Here is a 12,311-nt window from a genome sequence, read left to right on the forward strand (position 1 = left end):
CCCTGAAAAACATTGCTGTAAATCTCCGCTCTTCAATTTTCCAAGATTAAAATCAAGAAGTAAAAACAGATTTTGGATAAATAAACTTTTTCTTGACGGTAATTAAATTGCATTTAAATTAACTGAACTAATTAAACGACTATGACGATGACATAAATCTGCCATGTTTTTACTTTTGAGACGTGTGCCTGTGAGGATTTTCCAGCTGATTAGAAAGTGAAATAGGTGTGTCCTTGGGCTTTGCTATAAATGAAGCGCCTGAGGTTTGCTCCATCAGAACACCAGGAGACCTAAGAATTTGCTTCACACTAAGGAAATTTCTACATTTTTCAAAAATGATCAGCAGGATTTTCTTCGCTTGCCTGTTTCTCGGGATGTACAGTACGGGCTCTTTGTTAGGTTGCAAATGGATTGTAAATGATCGAGGCGACATAATGGGTCAATTCCGTGTGTACAACAAGCGAGCTTTGGGTTTCCTTGATATGATGGTGAGTGCACTTCTTTGCATAATGTTTAACATGGTATTGATTTAAATAGTTTGATTAGTTCCATGGATATGATGTGTGTGCGTGTTTTGTGTGTGATGCAGATTACTAAGGATGCTGAAATTGAGCACACAGTGGCTTTCCCTAATCGACTGTATCGCAAGACGTCCAAAGCAACAGTAAGTCACCCCCAACTTTTTACATAAAGTTGTTTCTTTTTTTAATGGAAGAATGGAAAGTGTCAGGATGGCAAATCTACAAAAGTTTGTCTTTACCTATATATAGACTGTTCGGCTATTAAAGGGTCGTAAGGATTCTTTCCCACAGAGCCAAGGGAGTTGTCTCTTATCACGACTCTGTCATAACTGTGCATAATTCAAGGACGAAATACAAAGAACTCATTTTCAACCATTTATTCCTGTGCAATAAATTTTCATTGCTGTGTGAATTCTTGTTCTTTGACTTTCTAAGCCGTCCATCTTCAAGTGTCACAGAAGTATTCCTATAGTAATTATTTCTTCTTCTTCTTCTTCTTTGTCAATGGAAAATTGTACTTAGTAGTCAGTATAATCTTTTAATGATATAAGTTTGCATATGGTAGAATGCTGCATGTAATTATTTGTGTGTAGAAGTATATAGTTGGTGGCATATTGAAAGAATGTCTCATCCTAGGAGGTCTGTAACATTCTAGGGTGTTCACCCCCACATTCTAGGAGCATGAGAGAGGTCGTACCTTGTCTTATTGTTTTACGGTAGGATTAACGTAGCTATGTCAGTTTTAGTTTAAGTGCTTCTTTACATATAGATGAACTGTTGGATTTTCCAGACCAGCAGGTTAAGGGAAGTTGTTTATGGGGCCACACTCTGACCACACACACACGCGCGCGCGCGCGCGCACACACACCTCCACATTGCAATGTAAGGAACAAACGCTCACTGAAGTATAAATAAAGACCGGGGCAGTTTCTCAGCGCGAGTCTCAGTTTCTGGAGACTGCCCTTGTTAGCAAGAAGTTCTGTGTGTTTCTCTTCTCTGAGTCTTTAATGAAGAAGTGTTTTAGAATATATTTCTTAACATTCTTCTTCTTCTTCTTCTTTTTCTTCTTCTTCTTCTTCTTCTTCTTCTTCTTCTTCTTCTTCTTCATCTTCTTCTTCTTCTTCTTCCAGGCTGAGGATAAACTGGCTTTTACAGTTCAGATTCTGGAGGAGGTGGCTGCCCTGTTTGAGGAGGATCACAGCTCTGCCTCATGGGAGGAGAACACAGTGGAGAACTTTCTCAATATTGTCAACAAACAGGCTGAAGAACTTCGCTCCTGTGTAAGCTCACTTTCATTTGTTTTTGTAATTTTACAATGAATTCAGTCTCTCTTGTGTAAAAGACCTGACAACTGTGAATAAGTTAAAGTGGTGAATGATTTATTTAAATATATTTTGTTTTATTTCTCTTGATTTATTTAGGTTGGAAGCCACAGTTACACGAGACAGAAGGTGCAACGGCGGCGGCGGCGGTATTTCAAGAGACTCTTAAATAAAATCCTAAAGAAAAATGTAAGCCTGCATTATTTTTTTTTACTGAGCCTGTATTTAGTATTTAGCTATGACAAATTTTACACCGCTGGTATTTTAATAATGATAATATTGTTTTGTCTGTAGGGTTACAGTGCTGAAGCCTGGGAGACGATCAGGAACATAACAAAAGAACATCTGAGGCGATGCGGATCTCTGGTTGAGTCTCTGGGAAATGCCCACTAAAACTCGTCTTTCGGATAAATTTTTAAAATGTATTTGTATTTCTTAATTGGTTTAATTTATTTATTGTATTCATAATATTGACACTAGTATTTATTTTTGTATTATTTATTCATTTATTTATTAGATTTCTGAAAATTTTCCATAATGTAAACTAGACATATTATTTGATATGTTAAAGTCAATAAATATTTTCTTATCACACAAATAGAAATATGTTGATTTTTCTGTTCCTGAAATATCAAGAATAAGGGTTTTGCACTTATTTTTAATGAGTGCAATCAAACATTAGACACATTGTCCAGATTTATATAGAAAGATTGTTTTGATTCTTCACAAAAGCTCTTACAACATAGAAAGTAGAAGTACTGATACCTCATGTGGAGTGAGTATGAGCACCAAGACCACTTTAGAGACTTTCTTTGGTTTGGTTTCTTTTGGTTTATAAAGTATGACGAGTAAACTGAGAGCTTTGCCTTTACACTCAGCTCTCTCTTCACCCTGATGGACCAGTACAGCAGCCGCAGCACTGATCTGTCTGTCAATGTCCTTCCCCCTTCTCCCATCACTCGTGAACAGGACCCCAAGATACTTAAACTCCTCCACTCGGGGCAGGAACTCATCCCTGATCACGAGTGGACAGTCCACCCTTTTCTGGCTGAGCACCATGGCCTTAGATTTGGAGGTGCTATTCTCATTCACTTCATTACATTTGGCTGTGCAGCATTCCAGTGCGAGCTGGAGGTCATCAGCCGATGAAGGCAATAGAACAACATCATATACGAAATGCAGAGCTGAGATTCAGAGAACACCTAAGTAAAAGCTTTCTGCCACAGATACAAGAGGACTTGTTTTGCAGCCATAAGACGTGAACAACTTGTAGTCCCTGAGGAGACCATGAACTCCTCTCTATGTCAAAATATTCCAAATGTGAGGCCATCAGTTAAAATTTGGCCCAAACTGGATCAATGTAAAACAGAAAGGCTGGAAAAACATTATCCACGTTTTTGTTTATTTCATCATGAAATAACTGTCTTAATCGTGTCAATTTATTGATTAAGTGACAGAAGAGTTACATCTTATATTATGGGCTTTCCTTTTAACCCATTAAAGAACACTTTCAAACCACTTTCGTGAACTTCCAAGCACTGTGGAGTTTTGTTTTTCATTTTTTAGTTTAATTGCAATCGAAATCTGGTTAAAGGAACTTACAAGTTCACCATTTTGATATTAAAAAGTAATATAAACAATAAATTCACTTTGTAAGAAGATAGATTCTTTTATTTAGTAAAATATATTTTACAAAATGTTCATTTTGCTCATTATAAAGATAAAAAATATTCCTAAATCTTCATCAGCATAGAAAAACAATCAAAACAAAAATATACAAATAACAAAGTAAATAAATAAACAAATTAAATAAATAGACAAGCAATTAAATTAACACAGCCGTCATTACAGACATGACAAGAGACAGGTTTTAGTGGGCCGTGTGCAGAGATGAAGCCAGCTGTTCTGCTCTCATTAGATGGGCTTTGGTTTCTTTCCTGATCACCTCCCAGGCTTCAGCACTGTGACCCTACAGAAATACCAATATTAGTATTCTTATTGTTATTGAAACAAGTTATTATATCTATTTATCTTAAGGATGATCTAAACCCCAAATTAATGAGAATGATGTGATCTTACCATTTCCTTTAGGATATGATGTGAGAGTCTCTTAAAGTACATGTGCAGCTTTGTGGTTTTCTTCTTGTGACTGTGGCTCCCAATCTAATTTAATTACAAGCAAAATGACAATTAAGAATATGTCATGTCATGTAAAGTATCATATTCGAATGTAATAAAAACCTAACTGAAAGTGAGCTTACACAGGAGTGAAGCTCTTCAGCCTGTTTGTTGACAATATTGAGCAAGTTCCTCACTGTGCTGTCCTCCCATGATGCAGAGCTGTGATCCTCCTCAAACAGGGCAGCCACCTCCTCCAGAATCTGAACTGTGAAAGCCAGTTTATCCTCAGCCTGGAAGAAGAAGAAGATCAAACACAGACCACTTTAGAAATGCTTCAATAATAATAAGAGTGGATTTAAAAGACAAAATTAATCTGTCCTAAGGGAAAATTATGTTTTTTTCTATAAATAGGCAAAAGCTGAGGTTCACTTACTGATGATTTGGACACCTGGTGGTACAGGTGATTAGGGAAGGCCACAGTGACCTCTACTTCAGTGGCGTTAGTGGCGTTTTTAGCCTGCAACACATTGAATGTTTTAGTCATCAGATGCTCAAGTGAAATAATTCTAAAACTATTTAAATAACGAATCAACTAATATTAAAACATTAAAACACTCACCATGGTATCAAGCAGATTCAGAGTTTCTTCGTTGTGCTGTCTGAATTTATGATCCATCCATCTGCAGCTTAGCGAGGAGCTTTCAGTGGACAGAGCGAGAAACAGGCAAGCAAAGAGAATCCTGTTCATCATTTTTTTAAAGGTATAAACTTCCTTTGTATGAAGCAAACTCGGATGTCTCCCGGTGTTCTGATGGAGCAGACCTGCAGCGCCGCATTTATAGCAGAGCGAAAATATTTCATTTTCTATATACCTGGGAAACCCGCAGGTACAACAAGCTGTAATGTCGTACACGTGGGATTTAAATTTCCGTCTATAAAAAAAAAATCCCACACTTAACAATATATCTTAAAGAAGATAAGATATCATGATGTATGAGGGTTTGACCTCATTATGAGGATTCGTGGACATACACATCCATTTGAACACCTAAGAAACATGACGACAAACTCAACTCACGACTGATGATTTCATTTGTAACCAAATCGTGTAGGCTTACGTTTTGATACTAAACAGGTAACGTGTTACAGGGATATTAATGCTGCTTTGAGGACATTTTCATCTATTATTGTCAAGAAACGGGCATGTGGCAGGCAGACGGTGGACCCACATGCATGAACAGGTGATGAAACAAAAACTGATCAGATCACAGGTCAGATATATGTTAACAATAACGTCATTGCAAGTACTACATGTGCTGGATTGCTTTTCTTGTTTGTTTGTTTTGTTTTGCTGAGGGGGGCTTTTTTCAGTTATTATTATTTCAGACTCATTCAGAATCGGAGCAGATAAATACCCCTGTTTTGCCCTCCACTACCGGTTACATGAGGTTAACACAAATACATCACAACTGATTTACAAGTACAGCAGAAGTGCAAGCTGTTTAATAATGAAGAAACTGCTAAAAAAAGCTAAATGCAGGCCACGTGAAATGACGCAATGATGCAATGAACCAAGGTAAATACACCTACTCATTCATACCTGCGCCCATTCTTCACTCACGTGACAGCCGCTTTCGTTTTCCTCGGTAAAGAGAAAAAAAATACCCAAAGTGGAAGCTGTAGTTTACGAGTATCACCTATAGGCGGCGTAGAGTTTCTATTTGGAACAAGTGTCACCTGGCAGTTTGCTGCTTTCTGCCGTGTGATTGGCAGAGGAACTTTGAAAGTTAATAGGTGTGTGAGGTGAGGTCAGCGCTCCTCGGTGAGGAAGTTCCAGAGACAATTAACTCACTCTGGTGCGAGTGGGTATGTTGTTCGTGTGACGTTTTAATGGTGTTCAAGCTGTAGATCGACAGCGCGCGATCAATATTCTGTTGTTGTGATGCCTCTGCAGTTAATGTTTCTTTTTGGTTGATTTGTAATTTCCTTTGGTTAGTCCGTCCAGCCGTAAAGACTGTTATGAATGAAGAGCGGACTAACCTCTCTCGTTTTTATCTTTTCGTTTATTAATTTGTGCCACTTCCCTTTTATAAATCCAGACTGCAGGTTACGCATACCGCTGATTCCCAGCTGTGCTGAGACCAGAACTGTTTGCAGTGCGTGCCCAGTGGTAAATTGATTGCAGTGTCTCTAAACTGGGTTTAGTGTAGTGCAGTGTAGTGTTATTTGCTCGCACCTTTGGTTTGATAGGTCTCATGTGCAGCTGGAATATTAGTAAAATATGTTTTGAGTCCTGTTTGGGAATGAATGGGAAATGTATGTTTAATTGATGGGATAAATAAATTATACATTTATCTCTTTGACATTTTATTTGACACCTTAGTGCTCTGTTATATATTGTTGTAGACGCCACAGACTTTCTGTTCTCCGTTAACAGCTCCTGCCCTGCTAAAGACTTTTCATAACACACTCTGCAACTTATATGACCTGTATATTTGACTTTTTATATATTTCACAACCTGAAAAAACATAAACTTAAATCACTCTATACTCTTTTCTTCTCTCCTGTAATCAACCCTACTTGAAAATGAAAACAAACGTGCGTAAGGAGCGTCACTGACGTTTGGCGCACATCCATTTTCATTTTATTTCATCATAAGTAACGAAATGTGTTCGACGTTGACTGTTTTCATTTTTTAACATTTTTTTTAAAATTGCCATTAATGTCTTGCAACCAGTGGCGGTACTAGCCTGAGTGGTCTGTGTTTGATCTTCTTCTTCTTCCAGGTTGAGGATAAACTGGCTTTCACAGTTCAGATTCTGGAGGAGGTGGCTGCCCTGTTTGAGGAGGATCACAGCTCTGCATCATGGGAGGACAGCACAGTGAGGAACTTGCTCAATATTGTCAACAAACAGGCTGAAGAGCTTCACTCCTGTGTAAGTTCACTTTCAGTTAGGTTTTTATTACATTCGAATATGATACTTTACATGACATGACATATTCTTAATTGTCATTTTGCTTGTAATTAAATTAGATTGGGAGCCACAGTCACAAGAAGAAAACCACAAAGCTGCACATGTACTTTAAGAGACTCTCACATCATATCCTAAAGGAAATGGTAAGATCACATCATTCTCATTAATTTGGGGTTTAGATCATCCTTAAGATAAATAGATATAATAACTTGTTTCAATAACAATAAGAATACTAATATTGGTATTTCTGTAGGGTCACAGTGCTGAAGCCTGGGAGGTGATCAGGAAAGAAACCAAAGCCCATCTAATGAGAGCAGAACAGCTGGCTTCATCTCTGCACACGGCCCACTAAAACCTGTCTCTTGTCATGTCTGTAATGACGGCTGTGTTAATTTAATTGCTTGTCTATTTATTTAATTTGTTTATTTATTTACTTTGTTATTTGTATATTTTTGTTTTGGTTGTTTTTCTATGCTGATGAAGATTTAGGAATATTTTTTATCTTTATAATGAGCAAAATGAACATTTTGTAAAATATATTTTACTAAATAAAAGAATCTATCTTCTTACAAAGTGAATTTATTGTTTATATTACTTTTTAATATCAAAATGGTGAACTTGTAAGTTCCTTTAACCAGATTTCGATTGCAATTAAACTAAAAAAAAAAACAAAACTCCACAGTGCTTGGAAGTTCACGAAAGTGGTTTGAAAGTGTTCTTTAATGGGTTAAAAGGAAAGCCCATAATATAAGATGTAACTCTTCTGTCACTTAATCAATAAATTGACACGATTAAGACAGTTATTTCATGATGAAATAAACAAAAACGTGGATAATGTTTTTCAGCCTTTCTGTTTTACATTGATCCAGTTTGGGCCAAATTTTAACTGATGGCCTCACATTTGGAATATTTTGACAGAGAGAGGAGTTCATGGTCTCCTCAGGGACTACAAGTTGTTCACGTCTTATGGCTGCAAAACAAGTCCTCTTGTATCTGTGCTAAAATACTTAATTTCAGATGTGGTGCTGTGAAGTTTACTTTTTGTTAAATAATTATAAATACTGTCGTCTAAGCTTCCACTTAAATTATTTTACAACCTGAAAATGACCAAATTATTTATCCATCCATCCATTCGCTTCCGCTTATCCTTTTTCAGGGTCGCGGGGGGCGCTGGAGCCTATCCCAGCTGTCATAGGGCGAGAGGCGGGGTACACCCTGGACAGGTCGCCAGTCTGTCGTATTTATTTATTCTTTTATTTATTTTTAATGCTCGAATATGGAAAAACTTAGAATTGAAGAAGTATGTACCATTTTTCAGTTCTTTTATGCATGATATAGGTATATTTGTATAGGCATTGTGCTCATGTACTGCATCAGTCTAACTTTTACTTTGTGTGGGGTGGCTGAGGCTCAGGTGGTAGAGCAGATCAGTTACTGATCGGAAGGTTGGTGGTTCGATCCTTGGCTTCCCCAGTCTGCATGCCTTGGGCAAGATACTAACCCTGAGTTGCATTCATCGGAGTATGAATGTGTGTGAATGTAGTTTAGGTTGCACTTGAAGTGCTTGTATGAGTGGGTGTGAATGAGGCATGTTGTATAGAGCGCTTTGAGTACTCCGGGAGAGTAGAAAAGTGCTATATAAGAATCAGTCCATTTACCAGATCAGGGGTGGTACCTCTGAGGTGGCAGTTAGTCGAACCTTGGACAATGCAGTTTACATCCTGATCGTGGAACACTGGACCAGCTCTTTATCCTCTTGAGGATACTTGAGGGTGCATGGGAGTTTGTCCAACCAGTCTACATGGGCTTTGTGGACCCGGAGAAGGCACTCGACCATGTCCCTCAGAGTGTCTTGTGGAAGGTACTTCAGGAGTATGGGCTGTTTGGCCCATTGCTATGGACCACTCAATTCTCATACAACCATTTCAGGAGCTTGGTCCGCATAGCCAGCAATGAGCAATAAGTCAGACTGGTTTCCGGTGGGTGATGGATTCCACCAGGGCCGCCCTTGTCACCGGTTCTGTTCATAATTTGTATTTAGAGAATTTCTAGGTGTAGCCAAGTGGCAGAAGGCTCAGATGTTCTCTGAATCTCAGCTCTGCATTTCGTATATGATGTTGTTCTATTGCCTTCATCGGCTGATGACCTCCAGCTCGCACTGGAATGCTGCACAGCCAAATGTAATGAAGTGAATGAGAATAGCACCTCCAAATCTAAGGCCATGGTGCTCAGCCAGAAAAGGGTGGACTGTCCACTCGTGATCAGGGATGAGTTTGTGCCCCGAGTGGAGGAGTTTAAGTATCTTGGGGTCCTGTTCACGAGTGATGGGAGAAGGGGGAAGGACATTGACAGACAGATCAGTGCTGCGGCTGCTGTACTGGTCCATCAGGGTGAAGAGAGAGCTGAGTGTAAAGGCAAAGCTCTCAGTTGACTCGTCATACTTTATAAACCAAAAGAAACCAAACCAAAGAAAGTCTCTAAAGTGGTCTTGGTGCTCATACTCACTCCACATGAGGTATCAGTACTTCTACTTTCTATGTTGTAAGAGCTTTTGTGAAGAATCAAAACAATCTTTCTATATAAATCTGGACAATGTTTCTAATGTTTGATTGCACTCATTAAAAATAAGTGCAAAACCCTTATTCTTGATATTTCAGGAACAGAAAAATCAACAATTTCAATTTGTGTGATAAGAAAATATTTATTGACTTTAACATATCAAATAATATGTCTAGTTTACTTATGGAAAATTTTCAGAAATCTAATAAATAAATGAATAAATAATACAAAAATAAATACTAGTGTCAATATTATGAATACAATAAATAAATTAAACCAATTAAGAAATACAAATACATTTTAAAAATTTATCCGAAAGACGAGTTTTAGTGGGCATTTCCCAGAGACTCAACCAGAGATCCGCATCGCCTCAGATGTTCTTTTGTTATGTTCCTGATCGTCTCCCAGGCTTCAGCACTGTAACCCTACAGACAAAACAATATTATCATTATTAAAATACCAGCGGTGTAAAATCTGTCATATTGAAATACAGGTTTAGTAAAAATAATGCAAACTTACATTGGCCTTTAGGGTTTCATTTGAGAGACTCGTGAAATGCGACAGCTGTGTCGTGTTGCTGTGGCTTCCAACCTAAATAACCCACAAGGAAAGAACAAAATATATTTGAATACATCATTCACCACTTTAACTTATTCACATTTGTCAGAGACTGATAAAATATATATAATAGAGACTGAATTCATTGTAAAATTTAAAAAAAAATGCAATATCATTGTTCATTGTAATGAAAGTGAGCTTACACAGGAGTTAAGCTCTTCAGCCATTTTGTCGACAATACTGAGAAAGTTCTCCACTGTGTTCTCCTCCCATGGTGCAGAGCTGCGATGCTCCTCAAACAGGGCAAACAGCTCCTTCAGAATCTGAACTATCAAAGCCAGTTTATCCTCATCCTAGAAGAAGAAGAAGAAGAAGATGATGAAGAAGAGATCACTAGGAATACTTCTTTAAAACTTCAAGATGGCTGAATAGTCAAAGAACAAGAATCCACACAGCTATGAGAAATTTCCCAGGGACCGAAAATCTTTGTTTGCACAGGAACAAATGTTTGAAAATAACATTGTTGTGTTTTGTCTTTGAATTATACATTTTTATGCACAGGAGTTATGACAGAGTCGTGATAAGAGACAACTCCCTTGGCTCTGTGGGAGAGAATCCCTTCGACCCTTTCATAGCTGAGCAGTCTATATATAGGTAAAGACAAACTTTTGTGGATTTGCAATCACGACACTTTCCATTCTTTCATTAAAAAAGAAACAACTTTATGTAAAAAGCTGGGGATGACTTACTGTTGCATTGGACTTCTGGTGATACAGTTCATTAGGGAAAGCCACTGTGTGCTCAATTTCAGCATCCTTAGTGGTGTTAGTAATCTGCATCACACACAAAACACGCACACACATCATATCCATGGAACTAATCAAACTATTTAAATCAATACCATGTTAAACATTATGCAAAGAAGTGCACTCACCATCATATCAAGTAGATCTAAAGCTTGTTTGTTGTGCAGACTGAATTGACTCATTTTGTCGCCTGGATCTTTTACAATCCATTTGCAACTTAACGAGGAGCCCGTACTGTACATCCCGAGAAACAGGCTAGCGAAGAAAATCCTGCTGATCATTTTTGAAAAATGTAGAAATTTCCTTAGTGTGAAGCAAATTCTTAGGTCTCCTGGTGTTCTGATGGAGCAAACCTCAGGCGCTTCATTTATAGCAAAGCCCAAGGACACACCTATTTCATTTTCTAATCAGCTGGATAATCGTCTCAAAAGTAAAAACATAGCAGATTTATGTCATCTTTTTAAGATTTAATATCTGTTCTTTCATTCATAGAGAGTGCAAGATTTCGTTTTCTAACTCTATCAAGTAGAAACTGAAAAACGTGAACCAGAAAAAAGATTTATACCATTATTTTTTTTAGCTTGTGTTTGTGTTTTTTGTTGTTGTTGTTGTTGTTGTTGTTGTTTTTTATGATAATTGTGTCATATAAAGACAGTGTTGTACAAAAATTGGCTATGGTATAACAAAAACTGAGGCAGCAGCAACATGAGATGACGTCAAGTTACCACATAAAAGCATAAAAACACAAATCTCCACCTCTATGTCAATCTCTTAATACTTGCGATTAACATGAAACCTTTAGGCGATTTTAAAGTAAACGTAGAACAACAGTCGTTTAATTAGTTTAATTAGTTCAATTAGTTTAAATGTAATTTAATTACTGTCAAGTAAAAGTTTATTTATCCGAAATCTGTTTTTACTTCTTGATTTTAATCTTGGAAAATTGAAGATAGGAGATTTACAGCAATGTTTTTCAGGGAGTCTTTACTTTCTTGGCAGTTTGCAAGACATTAAGGTAGCTAAAATTAAAAAAAAATAGTTTTAGTTTTTTAACCTTCAGCTGGTTTCAAGTAAACCTCGGATAATGGTCGTTTAATATATGTGTATTTTAATTACCGTCATGTAAAAGTATATTCATCTCAATTCTTTCTTACATTATTTTATCTTGGAAAATTGAAGGTTGGAGATTTACAGTAATTATTTTCAGGCAGTAGTTTTCACCTTCTTTGCGGGTTGCAAGCAGTAGCGGTTTTTGGCAAATATAAATAAATAAATTGCTCGTACTCATGCTGCCCAGACATCAGCCAGCGCATATTGGGAATGGCATAGGCACCATCGGTTTTCTATCGCCCATTTGCTGGGAGTAAGGGCGCCCTCCGTTTGCGAGGTGCGCCTGCTCTTGTGGCACAGGGAGGAGAGGGCGGGGCGGATTCTTTGGCTGGTTGGAT

General features: G+C 37.6%; 3 protein-coding genes across 3 annotated transcripts; 1 reads left to right on the plus strand and 2 right to left on the minus strand.

Annotated features, from left to right (window-relative positions):
- The first annotated feature begins 335 nt into the window (after window positions 1–335).
- LOC102309051 (interferon a3) lies at window positions 336–7,294 on the plus strand. The gene is made up of 5 exons (XM_042222848.1): window positions 336–488; window positions 590–664; window positions 1,652–1,801; window positions 7,000–7,083; window positions 7,194–7,294. The coding sequence occupies exons 1-5, from the start codon at window positions 336–338 to the stop codon at window positions 7,290–7,292; spliced, it is 561 nt and encodes a 186-aa protein (XP_042078782.1). The 3' UTR covers window positions 7,293–7,294.
- Window positions 3,701–4,715, minus strand: LOC102290744 (interferon a3-like). Its single transcript, XM_005913612.2, has 5 exons — window positions 4,584–4,715; window positions 4,398–4,481; window positions 4,105–4,254; window positions 3,923–4,006; window positions 3,701–3,812 (listed from the first exon to the last, which is right to left on the minus strand). The coding sequence occupies exons 1-5, from the start codon at window positions 4,713–4,715 to the stop codon at window positions 3,714–3,716; spliced, it is 549 nt and encodes a 182-aa protein (XP_005913674.1). The 3' UTR covers window positions 3,701–3,713.
- Window positions 7,295–9,825: 2,531 nt separating the features above from the next.
- LOC121814876 (interferon a3-like) lies at window positions 9,826–11,045 on the minus strand. Its single transcript, XM_042222834.1, has 5 exons — window positions 10,992–11,045; window positions 10,807–10,890; window positions 10,261–10,410; window positions 10,019–10,090; window positions 9,826–9,924 (listed from the first exon to the last, which is right to left on the minus strand). The coding sequence occupies exons 1-5, from the start codon at window positions 11,043–11,045 to the stop codon at window positions 9,826–9,828; spliced, it is 459 nt and encodes a 152-aa protein (XP_042078768.1).
- Between the last annotated feature and the right edge of the window lie 1,266 nt (window positions 11,046–12,311).

The sequence above is a fragment of the Haplochromis burtoni genome, unplaced genomic scaffold (assembly GCF_018398535.1).
Source record: "Haplochromis burtoni strain Fernald_Lab_line unplaced genomic scaffold, NCSU_Asbu1 Contig_6, whole genome shotgun sequence".
NCBI classification, from domain to species: domain Eukaryota; kingdom Metazoa; phylum Chordata; class Actinopteri; order Cichliformes; family Cichlidae; genus Haplochromis; species Haplochromis burtoni.

Coding starts and splice junctions, on each gene's coding strand:
- LOC102309051 (XM_042222848.1), top strand. CDS start 336: ATGATCAGCAGGATTTTCTTCGCTTGCCTGTTTCTCGGGATGTACAGT. Junction 1,802..6,999: donor CTGAAGAACTTCGCTCCTGT/GTAAGCTCACTT, acceptor TAATTAAATTAG/ATTGGGAGCCACAGTCACAA. Junction 7,084..7,193: donor ATCATATCCTAAAGGAAATG/GTAAGATCACAT, acceptor GTATTTCTGTAG/GGTCACAGTGCTGAAGCCTG.
- LOC102290744 (XM_005913612.2), bottom strand. CDS start 4,715: ATGATGAACAGGATTCTCTTTGCTTGCCTGTTTCTCGCTCTGTCCACT. Junction 4,255..4,397: donor ACCAGGTGTCCAAATCATCA/GTAAGTGAACCT, acceptor TTCTTCTTCCAG/GCTGAGGATAAACTGGCTTT. Junction 3,813..3,922: donor ATCATATCCTAAAGGAAATG/GTAAGATCACAT, acceptor GTATTTCTGTAG/GGTCACAGTGCTGAAGCCTG.
- LOC121814876 (XM_042222834.1), bottom strand. CDS start 11,045: ATGAGTCAATTCAGTCTGCACAACAAACAAGCTTTAGATCTACTTGAT. Junction 10,411..10,806: donor ACCAGAAGTCCAATGCAACA/GTAAGTCATCCC, acceptor TTCTTCTTCTAG/GATGAGGATAAACTGGCTTT. Junction 10,091..10,260: donor CTGAAGAGCTTAACTCCTGT/GTAAGCTCACTT, acceptor TGGGTTATTTAG/GTTGGAAGCCACAGCAACAC.